Source organism: Metarhizium brunneum, chromosome 6 (assembly GCF_013426205.1).
Source record: "Metarhizium brunneum chromosome 6, complete sequence".
NCBI lineage: Eukaryota > Fungi > Ascomycota > Sordariomycetes > Hypocreales > Clavicipitaceae > Metarhizium > Metarhizium brunneum.
The window spans coordinates 166,214-190,617 of record NC_089427.1 but is presented as its reverse complement, the minus strand read 5'-3'; the positions used below and the strand labels follow the sequence as shown (position 1 = coordinate 190,617).

The following is a 24,404-nucleotide window of genomic DNA, read 5'->3' as shown; positions in this document are numbered from 1 at the left end:
CTTGGTTGTCCGGACTTCAAGCAGAGAGAAGCAGTCCTCGGCGTATGTCAGGCTGGTTGAAATGGCTCCCAACCAATTCGAACACTCGCGTGGCCACGAACCTTGTTTCCAACCAAATCAGGCGCCAGGTCCAGACTCGAGCATAGAGTGCATAGCTTCGGTTACGCCGACGCACTCATCATGTGAAGCCTTGCTTAATGGCAGGGCACTGTCCCTGGGCAGGGGCTTCATATCGGTGTCTGCAAGATCGCTACCCGAATCGCTAAGGTTACTTGTGAGTGTTGGTACTGGGCTGGATATCGACGTGCAAAACTTGTGACATGATCAGGGTGGAGAGATAGTATCGTGAGATAGTCTCCTTCGTGGACGACCCCGGAACCCATCATCGCTGGCGTCTATCCCATCACAATTCGAAGTGTCTACATCAACAGTGGGTGGATCGTCGCACTGGCGCTTGCTGGGACTTGGAGTCCTGCTGCCAACCCGTGAGCGTGGGGCGAGTTGTGTCTTATACTGCAAGCCCGTTACCTCGACACTACTCCGACTCGTTTCGCCTGATTTAAGGACAAGGAGTGCACGTTTGCCGCCGGAGAGTGTGAACGTGCTCAGGGCGTGGACTGTGTACACAAATCGCGCAAATATATACTCTACGGCAATGTCGGTAAGGGGTTGTATATGAACATTGTGAAAGCTTCGAGCAAGTTCGTCCTGTGCAGCTCCATACAAGACGTGAGTTACCCACTTGCCCTTCTTCGGCACGATTATAAACTGTTTCGCATCAAAGATTGTATGAGCGTCGGATCGCAAAAGAATCGCGTTTCTCGGGTCGTCTGTTGTTCCCCTTTCTTCCCATGCCGAGTACTGAAACATGGAATTTTTCGTATACCACAATTCCTCTGACTTGGGAAGGAGATGGGCTCCCTCCGTACCTAGAGTACTGTTGGTAACTCGACAAGAAACATCTCGGGCCAAAACTATGCTATCGCAGGTTGTTTCTCGAGGCAAGCCGGTAGCATTGTGAATTTTGAGGTCGTCCGATAACCACGATGGTGTCATTCTTCCATGGGGGAAGATGCAACTAGCAAAATCGGCGACAACGTCATATCTTGCTAATTGCGGTACGTGGAAGTAGTAGTTTTGCTCTGTCAGGATTTCGTCCGGACCGAATTCGATCGCAGTGCCGGTAGATGACAGAGAAAAGTAACCGTCATATCGGAAGTCTGCCAGAACGGCGCAGGCTATATGTGCCGTTGCGTAATGAACACCACCCCCATCCAGCGCCGCCAGCGAAATGAGGATGTTTTCACTATCCGCATACGCGGGGTGGCGAAAGCGAATTTTGGGTATATCGTCGGTCTGGCTACCAGGTAAAGCTTCCGGGTGCGTCGGTTTTCCGTAACGGCTACGGACCATTACCCGACTCTTTGCTTGAGCCATATCCGGCCATGTTTGTTGCCACAGGCTTCTGTTGTGTCTGGTGTTATGATACCGTTGCTAGGGGACAGGAAATGAACGCACCAGCGCGCCAAGTCAGCGGGCCCCATATAAGCTGGTGAATGATGTCAACGGTTAGCCTCTGTGGCAGGATTAGGTCACGTGCCACTCCGCCCACTTGTGTCGCAACTTATCCCATCTCCAAAAACAAACTTGCTGAGAGCTCTTGATATTTCCCAGGAGCTGGATAGCCACCCTACACCATCGTTCTGGTCTCATTGTAAATGAAGATTGCCTTACTGACTAAAATGATGAGTTCAGGTGGCTGGAAGCAGACAATCAATATTACCAATAGAGTGCCCTAGGCAGATACAGTACTAGGGTGACTGGAACAAAGAAATAAAACGAGATGAAAAAAGAGCTACAGCATCTGGTGCAGTTGTGGTTGCAAAGTTCGAGCATGTTCATGATGACTACCCTGTCAATACCCACCCAAATCACCACCAAACAGTGGGGGATGCCAGGCCCCTCATTCAATGTTTCCTTTTTTTCTCCCAATGCCAACCCCTATTTTTCTTCATTCATGTTTGTTTGTCTCAGCCTGAATACACCAATCTACGACAATGGCGAGTGAGAGTTGTACTGTTATGTTAGAGCGGGAGAGTTTACAAACCCTTATCAGAATCTCCGACCTTACGCGACAAGGTACGCACTCTCCAGATATGCACGCATTATCTTTCAAAGGACCTCGTCAATCATTATTTTTGGCAATGCAAGCCAATTTCTGAACACATCGACGACGACGATACTAATAGCATGTCTGATGTGTATAACTACAATATACCCGACGACGCCAGGTATATTGATGGCATGCGTGAAGCCGCCACTATTGACAGCAATAACAAGGGATTTTATCAGAGATATCTGGAACAGGCAGTTTTTACCAGCAGTCTTGCTATTGCTTACTTAATCCAGGCCATGACAAACTCCACCAATTGCGATGAGATTTGCATCAGCGACGCAGGTACGCCCTGGGGCTTAGATCGACTGGAAAATAGTCTTGGATTCGAACTATGTACAGGCTCTGACCCCTATTCTCGAGACAGCTGGAGTTTCGTGGAACACGTATTATGGGCGGCGTTGGCCGCCATCTCTATAAGTTGCATTCAAGTGACAGAACTCGACATCTGCCTCGGTCTTGCCAGCGACCGGGACAGTTACGCCATCACTGGCAACGCCCTCTGCCTTTCCAGGATCTACTAACCGCCGATACTAGATGGTCTTATTAATATAGAAACTTTGAGGCTGGTTGTGAACACCCAAGACGACAGCGACTGGGACAGAAATGTCTCTTCATTCCTCGGCCTTTTCCTAAACTTGTCGCATTTCCGCCTGCATTTAGCCGATGGCGATAATAGTGTGGAATTTTCGTACCTTCCCGAGGCACTACAGACGCTGTCCTTGGAGACTTTCGAACTGGTCAATTGCTCAACTACACAGGAAAACCTAATGCCACTGCTGCGTTGTCACCGGGCGACCACAGAGCAAGAGACAACATTGAAGGAGATTGTTCTCGAAGGTGTTGATATTGAAAGCGGCAAAAACGGAACCTGGAACTGGATAGAACATAAACTGCGAGCTCAGGTACCGACATGTTCGGTGGTCTTGCGAAATTGTCTAGTCGAAGGAACACATCCTATGCCTCGTATGACTTTTTGGCATCAGATAGAAAAGTTTGTATAATCACCTTCACTGGTCGACGAAGCATAAATGTTAGAATATGTGTAACAGCATCTAGAAGTTCAATTATGGCCTGCTTATAGTTTGTAGAAACTGTCCCGAGCTTCTATCTGTGACGCTGTTGTTCATTAGAGATTTAATCACTGCAACCATTCCCTAGTGGGTGAGAACATTATAAATGACTTGAATATTACTGTAATATGACGTGGCAAACCAGCTATCCGCAATTAACAGGCTCCTCACGAGGAGCATTCTAACGTTTCTCCCGTCTGGGTCCTGGTAATTGCGTATACTGTTGCTTATACTGTTGTCCTTGTACATTGACAAAGCAGCATGCGTGCAAGGCTAAGGGGAACAATGAGCACATCCATGGGGCCTTAAGGTCCGGAAATTCATCAACCTACGACTGGGCCAGCACGGCGCAATCTGGGCTCGTAATAAGGCCAAATTGACGTCTTGTAATGCAATAAAACCAACGAGATACTTCTCGTCTTCGTACCGCTTCCCTGTGTTATCTTGAGTCCATTTTTGGCACGAGCGTCTACAACTATAACGACGGCGGGACACAAATGTCCAGATTAGCGTTTAGGATACCGTGCCTAACCCCCTAGCTTAAGCCGGAATCCGCGTAGCTTGAATTCAATGTAACTATCCGCGCAGCTAATATAATTGAGATTTATTCCATCGTTTAAAATACCAGATTTCCGGTGCGTTAAATGAGTCTCTGGGCCCAAGACAAGGCGAATAAGTTCAGGGCGTGTCGCGCTCTCGCCCTGCAACTACGTCTTTAGTATCCTCGGGTAATCTGCTCACCCGAGATACAGACATACACACTGACTCGTGGAAGCTCGTGACCACTCGTAACCTTGCGGCCAGGTATGAAATGGGTCCACACGACGGAAGCAACGGATTAATGCCAGCGGATTTAGTTTCACTTACTTATGCTGGGAATACTCTCACGGGCTATAAGGCTTGAAGCCATCGGTTATATGGATTCAATAGAGAAGACATACAGATGGGCAGAGGCCTGAGAGAGCAGAACGACCTGTAGCCGCGTATCAAACTTCGCCTATAACCCCATAAATTTCTTAGAAGACACGGGCAGTCATGTGGGTAAGAATGTATAGGTGGGTATAGCCAAGTGGCCGTGACATGGAATAGTGTAGTGCCGCATAAATAACAATCTTCTGCTGCACGACCCCTGCGGCATGTCATCGGCTGCATCGCCGACTCCGTTTCGGTAACATGTCCGGTTGCTACAATGCCATGCGGCGACCCGGTATGCGTCACACGAGCTCGGAGAACTGCAGGGGGAAGTGGAAAACGCGATGCGCTATCCCCGGGAAACTCGTCCAAGCTTTAGAGGCATTTATGCATTGCTAGGGCAGAAATTTGACTATTTGCTTGGCGGACAAGGCCAAGTGCAGGCATTAGATCAGATAAGATGCTGTCATACTATTAGTTGCATTCCTCTCATGTCCCGATATTTCTCCACTTACCTCGCTTGAGAACCTTGTGCTCCCCTTTATTAACGATGAAGACACGGTCTGTAATGCCTCCCAATTAGACGAGCGAAAAGTAGAGAACTGGTCACTCTCATTTTGCCTTGTCTAGCTTGAAATAACTGGGCATTTTTACCTGTGGTACAGATTTATTCTTGTTTAAACACTGCACAGTACTATTCGGCTAGCTAGCATAAGCGATGTAGTCATAGTAAGATCGGTGCGGAGTAGTACTTGAAGTATTTAATATGGCTGTTATTACATGACGACAGCCGCCTGAATAGCATTGAACAAAATACCCCTGCTATTAATATTATTTGTAATAAGAGCCACTTTGTGCAATAAAGTGTGGCATGATTTCGGAGTAATTGCCATCTTGACAATAGAATGGTATATGTGACTTACGATATGTCTTGCTACGCACATTGTAATCCTGTTGCGCCTGCGTCTATATATACCTAGAGTTGCTGCGTAATCTTGTCCATCACTTTCCAACCGCAATCCAGACCATCTCGGCATTCACCACAGCATTCTAATTTCGACTCTTTGAGAAGCTTTACCCAAAGCCACAATGCACTACACTTCAGTTTTCAGCGTGCTTGCCGCACTTGGCTCTGTTGTCAACGCCGCACCCACATTGGATGCTGCATTTAGCTCTGTTGCCAACGGCGCACCAGCGTTGGTCAATAGGGAAGAGCAGTCAACCTACACCCTTCAAGATAAAAAGGCTCCGTTCCAGGACGCCGCGTCACTTCCCGCTCTGAATGGAGCTGATACTGTCGACTTGGACTTGTCGGGTTATACCAACATGGGATACCCAGAGACTAGTGACCAGTTCAAGTGCCATGGTAGCGCTGGTAAGTTCCAAACACAGTTGCTTTCGAAATAATGCTTTATAAGAGATACTCATACATTGCACAAAGGAATCGTCTTTAGAATTTGGAAAACTGAGCAGCGCTGCCATCACCCTTACATGGTGCCTTTCCTCCGGTTTGCCTTTGTAGATTGCAAGGATGTACAGCACTTCACTCCATACCCGCCTGTGAAAGGATATAAGGCTTGGTGCAAGTATTTCAAGTGGATGGATGAGATTGATTTCTAAACGAAATCGAGGCTCTTACCCTCGCGATCTCGGTCAAAGTTTGTTTGCAGTTTAGCCTAGCTGTAAAAGCCATTTCACAGCAGCAAAAGGCAGGAGCAATACAATAGTTTGCAAGAGGGCAAAACAAGGGGTCGCTTCTTAACATTTCGGAAAGAATCAGGTCATTCGTCAAAGTACACAGCTGTTAGCTGACTGGATTCAATTACTTTTTGATAGAGCTTGCAACTAGCATTTGCTAGTTAACAATGAAAACTATCATACATTACATGGAAGCTTCCTTTTATACCGTGACGCGCTTATTATAAAGAGCACATATAATATGAGAGTCGACAACGGAGCTTGTTGGATCTGATGACGATGGCAGAGGAGTAAGATGGTCACGCAATGTTACACGGAAATCGCCCTGTTACACAAGGGCTACGGTCACGGGATTAGGGCAGAAGGTCCTCACCGACTTTTTGTATTTAAAGACGTCTTTGACCTTCAAGGCCTTGAGGAAAACCAAGGACCTTTGATACCAAAGACTGTTATTAGTTGAATTGAGCTATTGCTCTAAGCCCTCTATTGAGCCCTTGTCACACGCAAGCCAAGAGGTCCAAGATGACGGTATGCCAACAAAGCTTCCACATAGCAGCGGATTCGAAGCTTCATGTACTATGTTGTCTATTCATTGCCCATGGGGATGAGGTGGATCTCACCACGAAATCTGCGCACAATGATGTCTAGCGCCTCATCCCAGTCGACGTAATGCATCAGATCCGGAGAGCCAATTGGCCAGCCGGTTCTCATCATGGCAACTGCTAGTGACTACCTCCACACACAGGTCTTGGCGATTGATCCGATCAATCGATGCTTAGATGTCGAGTCTGCTAGACCCGTGTGCAGGCAAGTTGGCCACCCTGGCAGCGACCTTTTGCTGGCCCCGATTCGGCCCGAGTTTCCGTGTGCGACAGAACGTGTCTACCAGACCCTTAAATAAAGTATACTACAAACCTCGGTAACTAGATTGCTAAACGTGCATGTGTTCCAAACTCAAGTTGAGTCTAACTTTGGCAGCGAAATCGAAACCTCCATGTCCACTTCTCTATTCAGCCATGAAGTGGGTCCGGGGGGTTGAGAGCATTCGCTTATCCAGTGGAACGTCGGGACAACTCTGCACAGCATCGGCGTCCGTCGTACGACGGCCAAGAATGAACAGAATAAAAAGCAATTCTTCGCTACTAATTTCCATCCCGTCCGAACCCTCACCTTTCCATCTCTTTTGCACATCTTTCCCCATGTCCGTGTGCCACGCCTAAAAAATGTCGACAACAAAATTACTGGCACAAGTCGCAGAGAGCCCGCCCACGCCGCTTCACGGCCAAAATGGCAAAAAATACGTGGCCAAGAAACAAAATGAAGGCACCGGCGCCATAAACGACAGGATTTTGCTTGGCTCTCTGGCTTTGCTTGTCCTGTGGTATGCGCCAATGTCCTTCACGTACTTTCTCAGCGAGATGCCAAGTTCCGTGGGCGATAAAATGCTGCATGCCCTCGTATCACGCGAATTTGCGTACGGCAACGGGTCTGGCCACCCCGACGACTACGGTCCAGGTCAATATTTCGTCCTGTTACGAAACATAACGTCCATGCTCCCTCACACCATCAGCGGCACAGTGGCCATCATCACGGGCCTTTTGCAATTCAACAAGACTTTTCAGTTTAAATATCCCATTGTCCATCGAAGTCTCGGAAGGGTATACGGTCTCTGTGCTTTGATCATCTCCGGGTCGTCGGCGTCCTTCCTCATCGACACGATCCCAACGAGGGAGGTGTTCTCAGGCGAGTCGTTTGCCATGATTTTATCCATGCTAAGCCTGGGTGTCTTGGTGACCATGGCACTGGCAGTGTACGCCGTCTGGAACGGAGACGTCGGCTCTCACCGCGAGTTCATGATGCTCAATTACTCGTTGATGCTGTCTGCCCCCTTTCTCCGGCTCTGCTGGATTGTACTCGGACGACTGTGGGGAGAGACCAAATGGACCGTCAACTTGTACAGCGCCGTATTTGCTGGTCCATTTCTGGTGGCCGCTCCGATATTTTACCTTCGTCGACGCCAGTCTCGCCCCGTCAACGAGACGCTTACCAGCAGCAGGCTTCGGCTCATCATCGCCGCGTCTTCGCTTTTGAGTCTGGCCTTCCTGAGACCCAAGCTGTCAAGTTTCGATCAATGGTCACACCGCCCGAAAGCAGATTTTTGGTTCACCGTCCCGCAATGGGGTTTCCATGCCATCAGCTTCACGCTTCTCTCCCAGGCCGCAAAACGTAGGGGAGACATGCGCGCCTACACTGCATGGGCAACGTACCAGAATGGGTTAATTAGCGGTCCGGTTTTTGCCGTTCCCACGTACTATCTGTGTCGCCACGTGTTTCTGTGTCCGGAAGGTATCATGGGGCTCTGTACGTTCTTTGGCGGGTGGTTAATGGGGCTGTTCTCTTCCCATATCGTCTATGTGACTGCCACCTCGACGTTTGCAAAAGGACACAAGCACTCGTTGAAGGGTGAGTAGAATCTGGCACAATGCAGGAATTAAAGCGAGATGAGTTCCGCCTAGCAGCCGGAGGGGACGGGGCAAAGGAGATGGAAACAGTTTGAAGTATCCTCCTGAGACTAGAACTTAATTAGTTAGTGCATTGGCTACATGGTCAAGATGCTTCGGGCAGGCAATGTTTTGAATAGGAGGCACAACGACTTTTATCATCACACCGACGGTCTCATACTGCTGCTGGCTAAAACCACTCGCCAGACCGGGTTGGGCTACTACGGCCTTGTGTGAAAGCGAAGAGTCGTCAAGGTAATGTGTCACCTCATTAGGACTGGGCTACTTTTGCTCAGATGCACGCAGGCGGCCTTTTTAAACGCCACATAACCCGCGAGCAGGTTGCAGGAATGTTGCCGCCACCCCACACTATACAAACTCTAATAAGACATGCCTGAAAAATAGTTTTTCTTTAACGCCCTTACGTCTCGTGTTGCAGCATCATGCCAGCCCTGGGAAAGTTTGACGCCGCATGGAGGTTGTCAGATGAGCTTCTCCCCTGCTCGCTCGCCGAAAAGGTTTGAATGAGAAGCGTAGTCCTCGCGAGCAAGCACGGCTTCCTTTGAGTGTATCCATGTGTAAAAATCCGTTACAGATCGACGACATAGATAAGTTTTGGTACTAGAAGAACGACACGATAGTTATATTACCTGTAGGTTACAACAGAAGATAAACTAGCTGCGATACCCAGAACCGTCAGTAATCCCGCCGAGCTCCACGCGAAGTCTGGTCAATATAGCCATGCGGGGACGGGACTCTAGGACTGACCTGATCCTAGTCGTGCAATTTCCCCCGGCTGTCTGCAATGTCCATTTTTGTCCTTTTGCTCAGTGTGCCCTTTCAACATATCCCGGCACTCGTGTTGAACCATGGTTATTCTAGCGCAATCGATACACCGCCACCACATACTAATTGCGAGGTCGTTCTGTTCCTCTAGACTCGAAGGACATCTTCTTGCGAAGCTAGTTCCCTCTGAACTGCGATTGCCATAGTGCCCAAAACATCCCCAACGATGGCTAGCTTGCTCAGCTTCAGGCCGTGGTGCCCATCAGAGTCCTTGACAAATGTGAGACAATAAGCGCGGGGAACCTACATTGCGTTTAGTAGTTGCCCAACCGACCCCTTTTTGAGAAACAACTATAGATACTTACCCGCAACTCCCATTTGGTTCCCTTGATGTCTGAATAAGTCTTGTCACCCGGCTTCACAAAGTTTGCATACAAATTCGCGTAGACTATGCCATCGTACCCGTTTTCGGTATCCTGAATAAAAGCGGAGAGGGGCTCTATTGAGAATTTCTCATAGAATCGAGTTGTATGGATGAGCCGCTTCCAAGCCTCCTCCCCTTTGACGACCTGCCCGTGTTGGGTTTGGAACTCCCAGTCCTGGATGCTCCACTTGGTATGCGGCCCCGAATGAGCAGCCTTGGTCTCGCAGAAATCCACGTTGAGGTCGCTAAAGTACCTCAGAGCGGGGTGTTTGAGGGCCTCGCTGTCGAAGCCCTTGAGAGAGCCAACAAAGCAAGGTTTGGTTGGGTAAGACATGACACGAGTACTGAGATGGAGAGAGAAACCTATTGATTCACAAGCGATGAATTCTTGGGCGCGGAAAAGGCAGCAAGAGAACATGTTGAGAGTGGCAAGGCGACGAGCTGAATATATAAGCTACAAGAAACCGATCACATGCTTCCACCAAATCGTGAGCCAAAGGCAGTCACTGCAATTGGTAGATGATTCCACCAAGCCACCAAATCCCCAGCCAGTGTCGTGAAACCATGGCGCCTTCGAGCCGCCTGTCATCCGCATCCTACCTACTAAAATCACCTGACCTGCTGGTATAAATTTATGTGAGACACAAATGCTAGATAAAAATGACGACATGGTGACGGAACTTTTCTTTCCACAGCCACGGCCACGATCTACTGATTCCGGAAACTGGGCCCAATTGCAATATGTAGACCCTGATACAATCAAGATTTCTTATAGTGGATTCAAAGATGCTTTATTGTTCATCGCAGTAAGGTGATTCATTTTGTACCTTGGTATGTTGAGGACGAGACTAGGTCAGACTGTCTCGGCTGTTATAGCAGGAACATGCTCTCGTCTCTTAAACTCTCGGAATTCTACCAGGCTGGCTTTGTGGGCGGTCAATTCTAGGTCAATTTTTTATGAAATTAATAATTATAAGGTGTAAAAACAGAGGCTGTGCCTGGTGCACCTTCTAGTAAGCCAGGTGTAAGGTGACTAATTCGCCGGGGAATCCCTAGTATAAATACAGCAATTCTATAATTACTAGGAGAGGACAAGCTTTAGTCTTGTCACAATATAATACCTACCCTAGCCTACCTGACTTTGAGTCTCTTCTTTATAATAATAATTTTTAAAAATTAAAATAAATAAATTTAAAAAAATAATATTAAAAAAATTATAAAATTTATTAATAATTTATTAGGGATAAACGCGCGTATAACACTAACTGTTAAGACCTATAATATCCTTTATAAGCCCTAATATATAATTTTTATAATTTATATTATAATACTATAAGTAATAATAAATATATTAAATATTAATTTTTCCCCCTCCAGAAGAGGTAAAACCGCCAATACAAATTTATTTGGCAGCTTTAGCCTTGTAGGCCTTTTTAGCTTTTTTGGCCTTTTTGGCCTTAGCTTTACTAGCCTTATTGGCCCCTTTTATGGCCAGTTTTATAGCTTTCTTAATACTATACTTTAGTTCAGCGTTTTTAAAGGCCTTTTTTTTTAAATTCTTAATTATTTTTATAACCTTTTTAATTTTTATAGAATCAGGATTTTTGGCCTTAAGGCAGGTATCCCTTCTGTTATAGAGGGCTTCTAATCCGTCAATAGCTGTGTTGCCTACTGGGCCTTAATTAGCTTTGACCCTTAAAGGTTGTAATAGGTAACCTACTTGTGTTGGGCTTCTTGGCACTTTTGCCCATGTTGTTGTTGTTTGTAGATAGCTGTGGTGGATGTCAGCAAGTGCTTGTGGGAGATATGTGTGTGTAGGGGCAGCAACTCACGATTAGTTATGGTCTTAATAGCAGAAGAGGCAGATAACTTAGATGTAGGATTGACTTAGAATGCGGGAGAGGGCAGACCTTACAAATATACTATATATATAGGTATTTTAGGTTTTTAGTGTAACTTAGCGTGAGTTATAGCTATAAAGTTAGTAGGTTTACGCAATAATATATAAGGTTTAACTATATAATAGTAGCTGAGGCTATCGTGAGGTGGCCGTAACTAGCGGGCCATAATGCGGTACTAATTACGCTGGTATATCTGACGTGTTATAATATATAGATAGTTTACTTTTCTAGTCTTTTATTATTCTTAGCCTAGTATAGCCTAATATTATTTTAGATTTTATGCTTATATAATACTAGTATTATATATGTAATTTTATTTGATTATAAAGTAAATTAACTAAATATTAAAATATTAATTTTTAGTTAATTCGCTTTATAATTAAATAAAATTACATATATAATACAAGTATTATATAAGCATAAAATCTAAAATAATATTAGGTTATATTAGGCTAAAAATAGTAAAAAATTAAAAAAGTAAACTATTTATATATATATTATAACGCGTTAAATATACTAGTATAATTGGTATTATACCACAGCTACTAGCTAAAGCTATTTTATAATAGTTTTAGCTATTATTATTATAAAAGTTAATCTGATATATTATAATATAAACCTATTAACTTTATACTTATAACTTATATTAAGTTATATTAAAAACCTAAAATACTTATATATATAATATATTTATATAATTTTACTTATATTTTAAGTTAGTTTTATTTTTTTTATTTAAGTTATTTACCTTTTTTATTATTAAAACCTTGCTATAATAATATAACTAATTATAAGTTATTACCTTTATATATATATATCTTTTATAAGTACTTACTAATATTTATTATAGCTATTTATAAATAATAATAATATAAGTAAAAGTGCTAAAAAGCCTAATATAAGTAAGTTACTTATTATAACCTTTAAGGGTTAAAGCTAATAAAGCTGAAAAGGTAATATAATTATAATTAATATTAGATTAAAAGCTTTTTATAATAAAAAAAAATAGCTAATATAAAACTAAAAATTCTAATTTAATAAAAATTAAGAAAAATAATAAAATTATTAAAAATATTAAAAAAAAAAGCTTTTAAAAATATAAAGCTAAAATATAACTTTAAAAAAGCTATTATATTAGCTATAAAAAAGCTTAATAAAGCTAATAATACTAATAATAAAGCTATTAAATAAATTTATATTAGCGGTTTTACCTTTTCTGGAGGAAAATATATTAAATATAAGACTTATAAGTATAATTAAATAGTTTCTCCGATTTTCTTTGTTATATACGCGTTAAAGCCGCCACACAATAAAAAGTAGGTTTTTGACAGACTTTTGATACCCCACTGTAGTTCAGCTGGCAGCTCTCGCTATATTAATAGGTAGGCCCCGCAAGCTCCCCCCAATTCTCCTTACAGTCGACCAGATCAAGCGAAATGGATGAAAATACGCCTAGCTCAGGACTCCAGACGCCATTTTGTGCTGCTGACCAACTTATATATACGTTAGGAAACTTCTTAGCAGAAAACGGTGTGCTCATAGCTAGGAATGTGACCATCCTCATGGACAGAACAGACGAGACGAATACAACAACCCACAATCTCACGTTGAAAGCCCAAGTCTTGTTAACAAGGTAAGCTGGCTGTTGCATTCGAATACTCTTCTTGACGCAGACCTGGGTCTGCGCAGAGCCGAGCTGTCTGGAACTTGGTAATAACTCTAGAGCTTCTATCTATTAGAAACATAGTCTCATTTACTGAGCCGTTCGATTACGAGAATAATATTGCGGAAATGTCAAGTGATGCTGGGATGTGTATGTTCTCAGTTATCCAGAGTTTACTCGTTATCTAATTCGATATTGAGCAAAGTTGGATTTGCTGATGGATTCAAAGCTTCCGATTTTGGGTTTCACCTATCTGAAATAGCCAACACCGACTCTCAACGCACCAACGACGACCTCTTAGTGCCCGGTCACCAAATTCGCGTGAACCCATCACCTGATTTTCAAGGACCGACTTTCCCGATGCCATTACCACTGTCGTGGGACCAGTTTACCGGAGGAATATGCCGAAACTTGGCGGGCGGGTTTGATGTCCCCCAGAATTCTTGGCCGCCTGTGGACCTTGGTACGGCACATGTCGGAGGTTCTGTCGAGTAAGTGAGCCAGACTTCGCCTTTGCCCACAATTTCCTTGACAGATGCACCGGGATTGGCTAACTGGCAAAGGTGGCCAGCTTCAAGCTCGCCTAACTCAGACGGCGATCGTGATAAAAGTAGCAAAGCCCAAACCTTCATAATTTCTGCTGCGCGGTCGATTTTGCGGGCCGACTACCTGGAATATTTGGCGGCCGAGCTGCCTCGATGGGCCAAATGGGGGTTGTACAACATTGACAACTGTACCGTGGACCCAAATGCTGAGTATTACGATTTACAACTTGCCTACTCGACCGTATGCTTGCTTTATACTCGGATGGGAGACGACGAAATTCGCAGCCGCATATCCCTGGTCAAACTCAACAAGGAATATCTGCGAGCGTTTGAGACGTGGCAGTCACGACGACGCAAGCGCGGTATCGGTCGAGGAGACGCAACGTGTATTATTGACAACATTCTACAGAATATCTACCATGACTGGCCTACTCGCAATGATAGGGAGCGCAAAGATTTGCGGACTCAATTTCATAGCCGCAAGCATTTTGGCAAGCGGTGGACTATGCTATCCGATGTCCTTGGCAAAGGTATCCTGCTGCTCTGCTCACCAAAGGTAGCAAAAATGGTGTGAGTGTTCAAGTCTATTTGATCTATTTTTGACCGACGAGTTACAACCTTATTAAAAGGCCAAGAGAAGAAGAGACCGAGCACAGACTCACGTATTTTGTATAGGTGCAATACCGCGATCACCTCCAGAATGCTTGTAGCATTAGTGGAGCAGGTATGCTCTCATCGGGGAGACGACGTTCGTGTGCTCGAAAAGATGCAGCCGATCGCAGAAAGTTTATACCACGGCCAAGTCTGCAATAATCGTGATGTGGCGGGTATACTTGACGAAGTGCGAAAGCTTGGCGCCGCCTACAGTACTAATTAAAGGTAATGGCCACGCAAACCTACCATCCTATCAAGCCCTAAATACAGGATTTGAACAGGAACTAGTGGCGGATTCAAAGTATTAGCTCTCGTTATACTGCTACTCTGATGTGTACTTGGCTCCTGTATAACTCCACTCTTTTATATATGAACTTGAGAGTTATGTATGTTATATTAGGTATTGAAATACTTGTGCTATATAAAAATACCATAAAACGTGCTTTTCGTGACTTTGTCTAGTACTTGATCAAGTAAAGCTTAGATAAACGGAATTATAATACGATTTTTAGGAGCTCTAACTATATATAAAAGGAGGTTTCCCTCAATTTAATTCGGAGGTTAAGATAATTATTGGTATATCAAACAGGGTTCAAAGTCACGAGACGAAAACCCACGTATAGATTTATATATAGTTTCGTATTAATTTTACTCTAGGCCACAAATACACAGCTATATATAGCAATAATAGAAATTGTGGGTAATTTCTTTCAGAGGTTAACAAATACCACTGAACTTATAGTAAATCGGACAGCTAAAATAGAGATATCTGAGACACCTTATTCCGCTCACCTAGAGTACTGCTCAGAGCCGCAGGATCCGTGCGTCTATTTATGGACCCATTCTTTATATACTCATCAATTCTACTGTGCCCTCGACTCGAGGTATTTCGAATTGCCTCACAATGCCCCGGCGCCTGACTACCTTGACCTTTTCTGTTTTCTTTTTTTTTCCCACACGACGGCCGTTTGGGTCTGATAGCAGCAGGTCTTCAAGTGTAAGTGCTGTGATTGAACTTGCTTCTTTTAAATTCTGGCTGACAGCTCTCGGTCCGTGCCACTAGGCAGCAGCTCTTCGTGTCACGCTTAGTACGTGACTCTGGCTCGTACCAAGTCAACAGTAAGTAATCCAATCAGGATAAGTAATATCAGCCCGATTCTCGGCAACCTTTACCCTCTGCGAGAGGAAAATTGACATCGGCGATCCCGGAACGAACAGAGGAAGGCGAAGAAGGTCTGTTCCGTTTGTTCCGGCGCTGGACTCTGTTTGTGTGCAAGACGGAAGGATCCCAGGCCGAGAATTAAACTACACGGGCCTACAGAATGCTGAGAACCATCCGTTCAGAGATCACAACAGCGTAGTCGATCCTTGCGGTAAAAGGCAGGGTCTTACATCGACAGCTGAAACACCCGCCCGCTCGATTGCAACGTTGCTGCAATTGAATGCAGAAGTTACGCGCCATCAGGAAATAACGACCCTACCAATTACGCGGCTTAATAAAACCACGTCTCAACAGATGATAGTCCACTGGATTGTTGGCACAATATTCTTTCATAGAAATATTTCAAGAAAATCAGGGTATCCAACTCCCTACTTTATCTTGACTACAATTGGGTCGCAAAAGTCATAACAATTTATGCGTTATTGCGTTTATATACTACAACCTTGTATTTATTGCACCTTGCATTCGTAGAGTAACCCTCGCTCGAGTGACCAGTCCGCCGCAGCGGACGTTACATGGAGATTGAAAAGAGCTGTATTTTACTATTATTCAATATCAGGCTTCAAAGCTCCTACACACCACTACACAAATTCGCGGCTGTGGTATAGATAGATATATTAAGTAAATCTAGTATTATTTTACTTAGTTTTAGGTATTTAAATCGCCTATTATACTAGTATTTATATAGGTTAATAAATTAGGCGTTAAAATTATTTATATTATAGTGCTACTTATTATACTTACTAAGATTTGGCCCCCTAATAAACGATGCGGAAGGAAACGCTACGAGAGACCTATTACTACAAGCCTGCATCTGAGAAATCAGCCCTTGTTTGCTATTACGCAGGGCTGTAAACTTATTATTTACAGGCAAATCAGAGTCTTTATCCTTGGAGAATATATTCTTGTATCCGACTTGCCACAGTCCCTAGACAACTGCTTTGGTTTTAGTAATTTATGCTTGTTATATTATTGCCTAGCAAATCGTTGAATAACGCCCAGCGGTAATCTTGGCCAAAGAATATTTGTTTTACTACTATATTAACAACATGACTAATAGTTGTCACCTAAAATATACGATAGCTAGAAGTTACTTTTCACGTGTAGTTATATCCGCCGCTTATATACCGTGTAATAGCAGTAAACGGCTCCCCTCTCTACTTTATATGTGATATTCTATCTACTCGAATAAGCCTGGCTATTGCCTACAAGCCAAAATAGTCAAACCCTCTGGGGGAAGACTATCTACGTATATTCTCTATTTTCTCTATCTAGCCTGGCTCTCTTTCTTTCTAAGAGTTTGTAGCGCAGGAAATACCTATTATTCGATTACTATATAATTCTGCGTTCCCGGCTAATCCTTCGAGTAAGCCCGTATTATAATATAATAAATTCTTTATCTTATTATAAGGTTCTATTATACTTAAAATTTACTATGGCAAGTTTACTTCTAACAGTTTTTGGTATTATTATAGTAGGCTTTGTCGTCTACCAACAACACCTGCGGATGCGGCCAGTTCGTGGCCTTCCTCCTGGACCAAAACCTCTACCAATCGTGGGCAATATTATGGACACGCCTCCCCCAGGCACCCTGGAGTATCAGCATTGGCTCAAGTATAAGGAAAAATACGGCCCGATTTTTTCCATTACAGTAATGGGTAGAACTCGAATTATTATCCATGACAAACAGGCGGCAAATGATCTCCTAGACAAGATGTCCGCAGTAACATCATTTAAACCTACTACAGTATTCGCGTTCCAGTTATGTGGCTTCTGGAGATTTCTATCTCAACTCCCATACAACGACATGTACCGACGGGAACGCAAGCTTATGCACCAGGAGCTGGGCACAAAAGCAGCTGTTGCGCGTTATTATGAGGCTATAGAAAGTGAAGTGGGGAGGTTCCTCGCGCGACTTTTTGCCCGGCCAGAAGATCTATTCCAGCTCTTAAGAACGTAAGTTGGATGCACGTGTATATTGGAACTTACCTATATAACATGTGTAAGCTAACTGATAATTGCGTAATAGCGAAGTTGGCTCTATTATTCTAAAGATTACTTACGGTTATTCTACAAACCACGATACAACTGACCCTCTAGTTGACTTGATCTCGCATGTGATGCTCGCCTTCTCTCATGCGCTTCAACCCTTCTACTGGTTAGTTGATATAATACCTGCTATCTCCTACCTACCTGATTGGCTGCCTGGTATGGGGTTTAAGGAGATAGCACGAAGAACTCACAAGATGTCCGACTTAATGGTAGATGTTCCTTACTCTTTTGTACTCAGACAGATGAGGAGCGGCAGCTATCTACCATCATACGTATCTAAACTAGTCGAGCAGTTCAATAAGGATACTGGGGAGCTAAAGATTAGCCGCGATAATGAGGATACAATCAAGTACACAGCAGGAACTCTATATGCCGGTGGCTCGGATACGTCAGCAACAACCTTGAACGCCTGCATCTTGGCTATGATTATGTTCCCTGAAGTGCAACGCAAGGCGCAAGAGGAGATCGATCTAGTAATTGGCAACGAGCGACTACCCAGTTTCAAGGACCAAGAGAAGCTCCCATATATTGACAGCATAGTAAAGGAAGTATTGCGCTGGTTTCCTGTCGCACCTATGGGCTCAGCTCACGAAACAACTGAAGATATTACATACAGCGGCTATTTGATTCCGAAGGGGGCAATTCTTAGTCCTGCAGTATGGTGGTTCTGCCATGACCCTCAAGTGTACTCTAATCCAAGTTCCTTTGACCCGGGGAGGTTCCTAGAGCCAAGAAACGAGCCTGATCCGACTGGTATATTTGGGTACGGGCGCAGAATTTGCCTCGGGCGCTATCTCGCCAACGCGACTATTTTCTTAACCATTGCACAGACTCTAGCTATATTCAACATTAGCAAGGCGATTGACAAAAACGGCGTCGAAATAAAGCCAGCCTGCAAGCCAACGCACGGGATGATTAGCCGTTTAGTTAACTTCCCTTACAGGATTAGTCTAAGAGGTGAAAAGCAAGTACGTATTATTCAGAGTAATACGGTCGAGCAGCTAGGAGAAGATAACTCTACACTCCTAGATACGTTTACTATAAAATAGTATTAATTACTATTTTTATAGAGATATTCGATTTTATTTAGCCGAAGGCTGTATTGTATCAGTTCTTAAGTTTTTCTCTAAATATAATAAGGGTTTGGTGCGGACAGGGATAATTTTGTGTAGTCCAAGGCAAAACGAGGCGCAACTAGATAATCCCAAAGAAGTAGGGCCTGGCTATTTGCCCCTGAATTATTTACCTTACTTCGCTACAAAAGTTTATTTAAATAACTCCGCTTTGTATCCTTTATAATATAATAAGTACTAGGTCTACTTTATAATTTGACAATAATTAAATTTCTATTATTTACGCCTATTATAATATACAAAAACTAATAGGTAACTTTCTGAAAAAATACAAATTTGCTAGTAATACTAAGAACTACTTAAACTACTTAAACTATTATAACTTTTATAACTCTTATATTAACTTTATCTTTTTATACTGTAAGATAATTAGTACTAACTAGGTAAAGCGTTTTAGATTTTAAGGGGGTAATCTAGATATTAAAGAACCTCGCTGTCGACCCTTCCTCAAGCTCGAGTCCTGCTCTAGGCAGCAGTATTCCAACTACTATTACTACCTCGGTGGTAAAATAACCGCGTAACCAGCTTTAGTCTAGATTTTAGAGGCTCTACTAAGTTCAGCTATTTAATTATCAGTATATTAGTTCCTAGTAATACCTGTGTTCCCTAACTATATAATAAGTAACGTCTACCGTGACCTCCACGATAAGGCTTTTTACGTAAGCTCGGCTATCCTGGCTTTTGCTTATAAATTTACCTAGATTATTAGTTTTTTTATAAATATTCTTATTAGGTTTTTTAATTTAAATTAAGCTCTTAGTTATTTTATAAATATTCCCGCCAGGTCTTTTAATTTAGATTAGCCTCAGGTACTCTAGAGAGGTGCGCGTCCACTAAGGTCTAGCCCCTCAGTGGATTTTGCCCGACAGCTATCGCAGGTTGTGGCCTGACCCATTAACTATTGAGCCAAAAGGGTCAACATATCAATTGGACTACATTTGTAGTCAGTGCTCTCTCGACTGTTCTATCTAGCACCTTACGGGCTCCAATATCCGTAACACAAGGTCGGCGGTAGTCCAGACTGTCACAGTAGCTAACGCTATGTGCTAGGGCTGGGAATAGCTAGTACTATTTAGCTTCTAGTAATAGTAGCAGTAAACTTATAGTAGGAAGACTAGGATTCTAGGCTTCCAGGTTGCAGTTCCAACTGTTTACTAAGTGCTATTATTGCGCTCAAACGGGCAAAAGTGTAACCTTGCTAAATTAATTTTTTCTAGCAACTCGAATATTAGCCTATAGTCTACGCGACAACTGAAGTGAAATATAAATACTACCTCTACAGCCTACTTTGTATTCAACCTTAGAAATAAAATTCCTTTCGATTAAACGTAACACGATACTTGAAGAGAACTATTAGTAACTACTTTATTTTCCAACTCTCTACATACGGGATACGCGCAAGAAATCGACCATGCCGCAAATAATAGAAGCAGAGCCCGTATTCTACATCTCGCTGAGCACATTACAGCTCGAAACAGCGACAAAATTCTTTCGCGCTATCGAATTCCAACAGAACATGAAATGGCTATTTCCAAAATCAACTGCATTTCGCTTGCCAGGACTTAGCCACAATATTGCTCTTCTTCTCATTGAAGAAGACCAATTCTCTCAGTTTGTCCGCCCTGGAACAAAAGTCATAAACTCGAACGAGACTACCGAGGTTATCTTCACTATAACTAAAGAAACCAAGGAAGAAGTGGACGAGCTTGTGAAAACAGCAGCTGCAGCTGGTGGCAAGGCGGATCCTTATACTGTCGAAACTAGCGGAGCCCAGTACGGCATATATTGCAGGAGCTTCGCAGATATTGACGGTCATCTTTGGGAAAGTATAGCAAATATAGACGGGCATAGTATGTGGGAGTCCACGTCTTTGCAGGGAGAAAATGCCGAGAATAAAGGTAAACTTAAGGATAATTAATTTAACGCTGCGGATGCGAATTCGGGCCGTCATGTGATACTGGATGTGAATCCGGTTTCTCCTATACACCTGAATGAATTAGCCATCGGGCACTGGACACGGGCGAAGTATTGGCACTGCTTGATGTACATCGACCGCATGGCAGGGCGGGTGAAAAATGCTAGAGACGTGCTGTATTGTTTGAGCAGGCACGGTGACTAAACTATATTTGAGGAAACACCGGAGGAGACACGCCTTGTACTATTTCAGGAGCACAGGGATATATAAACACGTTGTTCACCGATTTCGGGACCAAGGGCTTTAGCAAATACCTAGTTTGAAGGATCGCTGTGTGTGCGGTAAATCAATTGAAAAGTGTATGTCGCAAACGGTGCATCATCCTTGATAAGCCAAATGCATCAACATGTACTGTGTGCTTGAAAAATATGTGTGGCATAGCATGTGATAATAGCTCGTGGTTCAGGGGGCGTGGAGCAATAGCTCAATTCAACTCTAATAATCGGCTTTAGTATCAAAGGTCCTTGAGCAATTCCATCTCTTAACTGTGACCTGTATATGTACACAATGCCTTGTGTGGGTGTAATGTGACCTAGATGACTGAGGTGTTCAGGTCCTTGATGCCTTGGGCTTCAATCTAGACCTCCTTGTGAACCGTGACAAAGCGTCCTTTTTTGCAGTTGCAGCCGGAATCGGCTGCAATGGAACTTGAAAGCCGGCCTTGGAAGACCACGTCACCTATCCGCGTGACATGGGACAACGCATCTTGGAGCATGTTCGGTCAATAAAGTTAAACAAGATGCAATAGCAAGTCCATGACCCAGCCTACGCCTTCCATCTTAGCCTGCCTTGATAGCATCTCTACCTTGCACAATCAACGCACTCGTTTCCGCTGTGACGTTCACCAGTCTTGTCGTTTAGTTTAGACTTTTGCAATTTTCCATGTAATCTAAAAGGCGAAACTGTCTCACCTTCCACCAGTAATACGTGTGGGACCACGGCCAAAAGAAAGTATTCTGGCCCTGTTTATTGAGATAGTAGTTTGTAGGGTCATGGCTGGGACTAGTAGCGAGCTTGTTCAGATGCGCTTTTATTGCTTCTGTCCAAGCCTCCTCCTTTTCTTTGCGAGGCTCGAGAGAGTAGATTGGGCACTTGAGGGATCGCTGATGGATATGTCGGATGGCTTTGGTGTTCAAGGCCGCTTGTAATTCGAATCCCTGAATTGGGCTTGCCCAAGGTGGCGTGGTGTTGGGGCCGTTGATGAAAAAGAGATTGGGGAATCCCGATGTCATGGTTCCTGTACTGAAATCTGAGCTTTGCCTCCAATGGGACCATCAGTGCCCATGTTACATACCGTAAAGTGTGTTTGGATAATGATCCCAGTGCTCACGGAGTGTTTCACCTGTACGCCCTATCGTAGGCACTGTTCCACCCCATTCCTGCACCTTGAAGCCAGTTCCCCAAATAAGTACGTCTGCTTGCACATGAATGGTCTGATCCATAGACTGAATTTCTTCAGTATGATCCTCGCCACGTTCCAATACCTCTATACGCCTCTTGGAATCGCTGGATCTTGGTGTTTCCACAATAAGACCAAACTCGTCCATGGCAACAATGGGGCAGTTGATCACCCGAACATTGTCTTTCTGCAAGGCTTTAAAGAATCCCGAGTACGAGACTAGCGGCCTCTTGGATCCAAATCGACCTGCGGGGGTCAATATGCTGAGGAGGTGTTCGTCGGATACCTCTCGGTAAAGATACCAGCGGCAACCCCTTTCTGTTAGCCTGGCGGTCCACGACCCGGGCCTGTAGGCAAAGTATAGCCAAATAAAGAAGGCGCTTGCAAGAATGAAGGCATAGATACGAAGCAGGGCGGGAGTCCACCGGAAGGCCCGCCTTGCCCATAAAGGATACTCAAAGTTGGGCATCGGTTGGCAGTAGGCCATGCTCCTGCAAAACACATGGACCAGGTTGGCCTTCGCTTGCATGTGTGGTAACGCCTGCACCAGTGTTGGACCAGTTCCCACGTATGCCACAGTCTTGTTCGTGAAGTCGTAGTCCTCGGGCCAGTCTGCCGCGTGCCACACTTCCCCCTTGAACCGATCTAGTCCAGCAATTGCAGGTGTATGTTTTTGGCTGAAGGTCCCAACGGCCTGGACCAAGACACGAGAAGTCCACCGCCTGTAATTTCTAGACTCAGAGTCTTTTGTTTCAACAATCCATAGCGATTTCTCCGTAGCCCATGTCACCCGCACGGCATGTTGTCCAAACGACGTGCATGCGGAAAGGCCGTAATGCTTGGCGAAGTTTTTGTAGTATTCAATGAGCTCTGAGCGACTCGGAAAGAGACACTGCCAGTCTGGATATGACAATGGTTAGTGTCATTCGTAGTAGATGCATTAAGCATGCTTGGGCTTGGGGTCTTGTCAGGCAAACATACCCGGGTTTCGATGCCAACTGACTTGGTAGAGGCAGCTGAATACATCGCAAGCGGCCCCAGGGTACGTCGCTCTTTTCCAGACGCCACCATAATCATCGTTTCTCTCAAGGATTTGTATGTCCTTTGCTTGCAAAACTTTTTGACGCAACAGCTCTGCCGCCTGGATCAAGCCACCGGGACCAGCACCGATAATGATGCAAAACTTGTGACGCTCCTGATTGGCCATTGCTTATTCGCATGATATGAAGCTCTAGAGTTGGCCGGATGCCGAGTCCATCGTATCTTGCTAGAGACAAAGAGGAAGACGCTGTGATATATTTTTTGACTTGGCGATATGAATTAATCCAAGATGCAAAGAGGCTTGTACCTGAGGAGACATAATATACAAATTCTCACTTACTGTTTGCAATTTTGGGAAGATAGTTGGACTATTTTGTCAGCTGTATCGCACCTTTGAAGTGACGAGATGCTGTTATAGGCCAACGATGGCCAATACGTTGTTGCGTCCAGCAGTGATCGGAATGGTCGGGTCTGAGGATTTCATGGGCTCTCTTCCCCAGTCGGCACTCATTGAACAAGCATGAATTACCTATTGTAGTTGGCGCTCAAAAGCACTTCTACGATGCTTATGTGGCTTGTACTTCTGTCGTCCTCATGGACCGCGACGTCAACTTTGACGTCTTCCCTTTCCGTCCGTTGTCCAAAAGCCACTCACTCTACCCTATGCCGCCGGCGCCGAGCAAGAAATTTCTACCGACTGACGATCTTGCTCCCTTCCCTCTAGAGCTTCTGGGTGTGTTTTAGGACTGCCAGGCTTACTGTTGTTTACTAGCGAAGCAGGATGAAGGCGCGTATGGAGGCCTAGGAGATTTCCGGGCCTCAGATGGGGGGCCTGATGGGGGATGTGAAAGCGAAGATAATATGAATGACGACGACAAGATAAATGCAATAGGAAAACGTACTTTCTTTTTTGTTACCGGTGGGTGCAGCACATGCTTCAGCCTGTCCGACCAAAGTGGCTTGGTGACTTGGTCTGGTCTGGACCTTTCCAATCACTGGCTCCCGGCTACTGAGCAGCATCACAAGAACGGGGCGGGCCCAGTAGCATCTATTTTATTGAAATACTTCTACCAAATAGTCAAGTAATATATGAATTTAGGTAATTCTTGTGAGTTGGCTGACCCACATTACCTGACAGGGCTGGTATCGCTCGGCGACTGCTTCGAAAACCCGCTGAGTTTGTCCAGGAAAACGAAGACACTCTATTGAACGAGCTGTGAGGAGAGTTGCGAGAGTAATTGGGAAAATTCCG

The 24,404-nt window shown here is 44.3% G+C and overlaps 9 protein-coding genes across 9 annotated transcripts; 6 read left to right on the top strand and 3 right to left on the bottom strand.

Moving 5' to 3' along the window:
* Positions 1-117: 117 nt before the first annotated feature.
* On the bottom strand, positions 118-1,437 carry G6M90_00g093950 (uncharacterized protein; the record flags this gene model as incomplete). The annotated part of the gene is made up of 2 exons (XM_014685273.2): positions 118-262; positions 380-1,437. The coding sequence occupies 2 exons, from the start codon at positions 1,435-1,437 to the stop codon at positions 118-120; spliced, it is 1,203 nt and encodes a 400-aa protein (XP_014540759.2).
* Positions 1,438-2,250: 813 nt separating this feature from the next.
* Positions 2,251-3,177, top strand: G6M90_00g093940 (uncharacterized protein; the record flags this gene model as incomplete). The annotated part of the gene is made up of 2 exons (XM_066131467.1): positions 2,251-2,458; positions 2,711-3,177. The coding sequence occupies 2 exons, from the start codon at positions 2,251-2,253 to the stop codon at positions 3,175-3,177; spliced, it is 675 nt and encodes a 224-aa protein (XP_065987757.1).
* A 2,070-nt stretch (positions 3,178-5,247) lies between these two features.
* On the top strand, positions 5,248-5,778 carry G6M90_00g093930 (uncharacterized protein; the record flags this gene model as incomplete). Its single annotated transcript, XM_014685272.1, has 2 exons — positions 5,248-5,533; positions 5,600-5,778. The coding sequence occupies 2 exons, from the start codon at positions 5,248-5,250 to the stop codon at positions 5,776-5,778; spliced, it is 465 nt and encodes a 154-aa protein (XP_014540758.1).
* A 1,301-nt stretch (positions 5,779-7,079) lies between these two features.
* G6M90_00g093920 (uncharacterized protein) lies at positions 7,080-8,327 on the top strand (the record flags this gene model as incomplete). Its single annotated transcript, XM_014685271.1, has 1 exon — positions 7,080-8,327. One exon carries the CDS (start codon positions 7,080-7,082, stop codon positions 8,325-8,327), a length of 1,248 nt encoding a protein of 415 aa, XP_014540757.1.
* A 963-nt stretch (positions 8,328-9,290) lies between these two features.
* On the bottom strand, positions 9,291-9,901 carry G6M90_00g093910 (uncharacterized protein; the record flags this gene model as incomplete). Its single annotated transcript, XM_014685270.1, has 2 exons — positions 9,291-9,446; positions 9,509-9,901. The coding sequence occupies 2 exons, from the start codon at positions 9,899-9,901 to the stop codon at positions 9,291-9,293; spliced, it is 549 nt and encodes a 182-aa protein (XP_014540756.1).
* Positions 9,902-13,259: 3,358 nt separating this feature from the next.
* aurF_6 (Aurovertin biosynthesis cluster transcription factor aurF) lies at positions 13,260-14,250 on the top strand (the record flags this gene model as incomplete). The annotated part of the gene is made up of 3 exons (XM_014685269.1): positions 13,260-13,281; positions 13,361-13,622; positions 13,695-14,250. 3 exons carry the CDS (start codon positions 13,260-13,262, stop codon positions 14,248-14,250), a joined length of 840 nt encoding a protein of 279 aa, XP_014540755.1.
* Positions 14,251-17,266: 3,016 nt separating this feature from the next.
* af510_2 (Multifunctional cytochrome P450 monooxygenase af510) lies at positions 17,267-18,653 on the top strand (the record flags this gene model as incomplete). The annotated part of the gene is made up of 2 exons (XM_066131466.1): positions 17,267-17,508; positions 17,582-18,653. The coding sequence occupies 2 exons, from the start codon at positions 17,267-17,269 to the stop codon at positions 18,651-18,653; spliced, it is 1,314 nt and encodes a 437-aa protein (XP_065987605.1).
* Positions 18,654-20,148: 1,495 nt separating this feature from the next.
* On the top strand, positions 20,149-20,655 carry G6M90_00g093880 (uncharacterized protein; the record flags this gene model as incomplete). Its single annotated transcript, XM_014685267.1, has 1 exon — positions 20,149-20,655. The coding sequence occupies one exon, from the start codon at positions 20,149-20,151 to the stop codon at positions 20,653-20,655; it is 507 nt and encodes a 168-aa protein (XP_014540753.1).
* Positions 20,656-21,513: 858 nt separating this feature from the next.
* Positions 21,514-23,318, bottom strand: BOA2 (FAD-binding monooxygenase BOA2; the record flags this gene model as incomplete). Its single annotated transcript, XM_066131465.1, has 4 exons — positions 21,514-21,561; positions 21,624-21,949; positions 22,007-23,011; positions 23,093-23,318. 4 exons carry the CDS (start codon positions 23,316-23,318, stop codon positions 21,514-21,516), a joined length of 1,605 nt encoding a protein of 534 aa, XP_065987537.1.
* Positions 23,319-24,404: the final 1,086 nt, after the last annotated feature.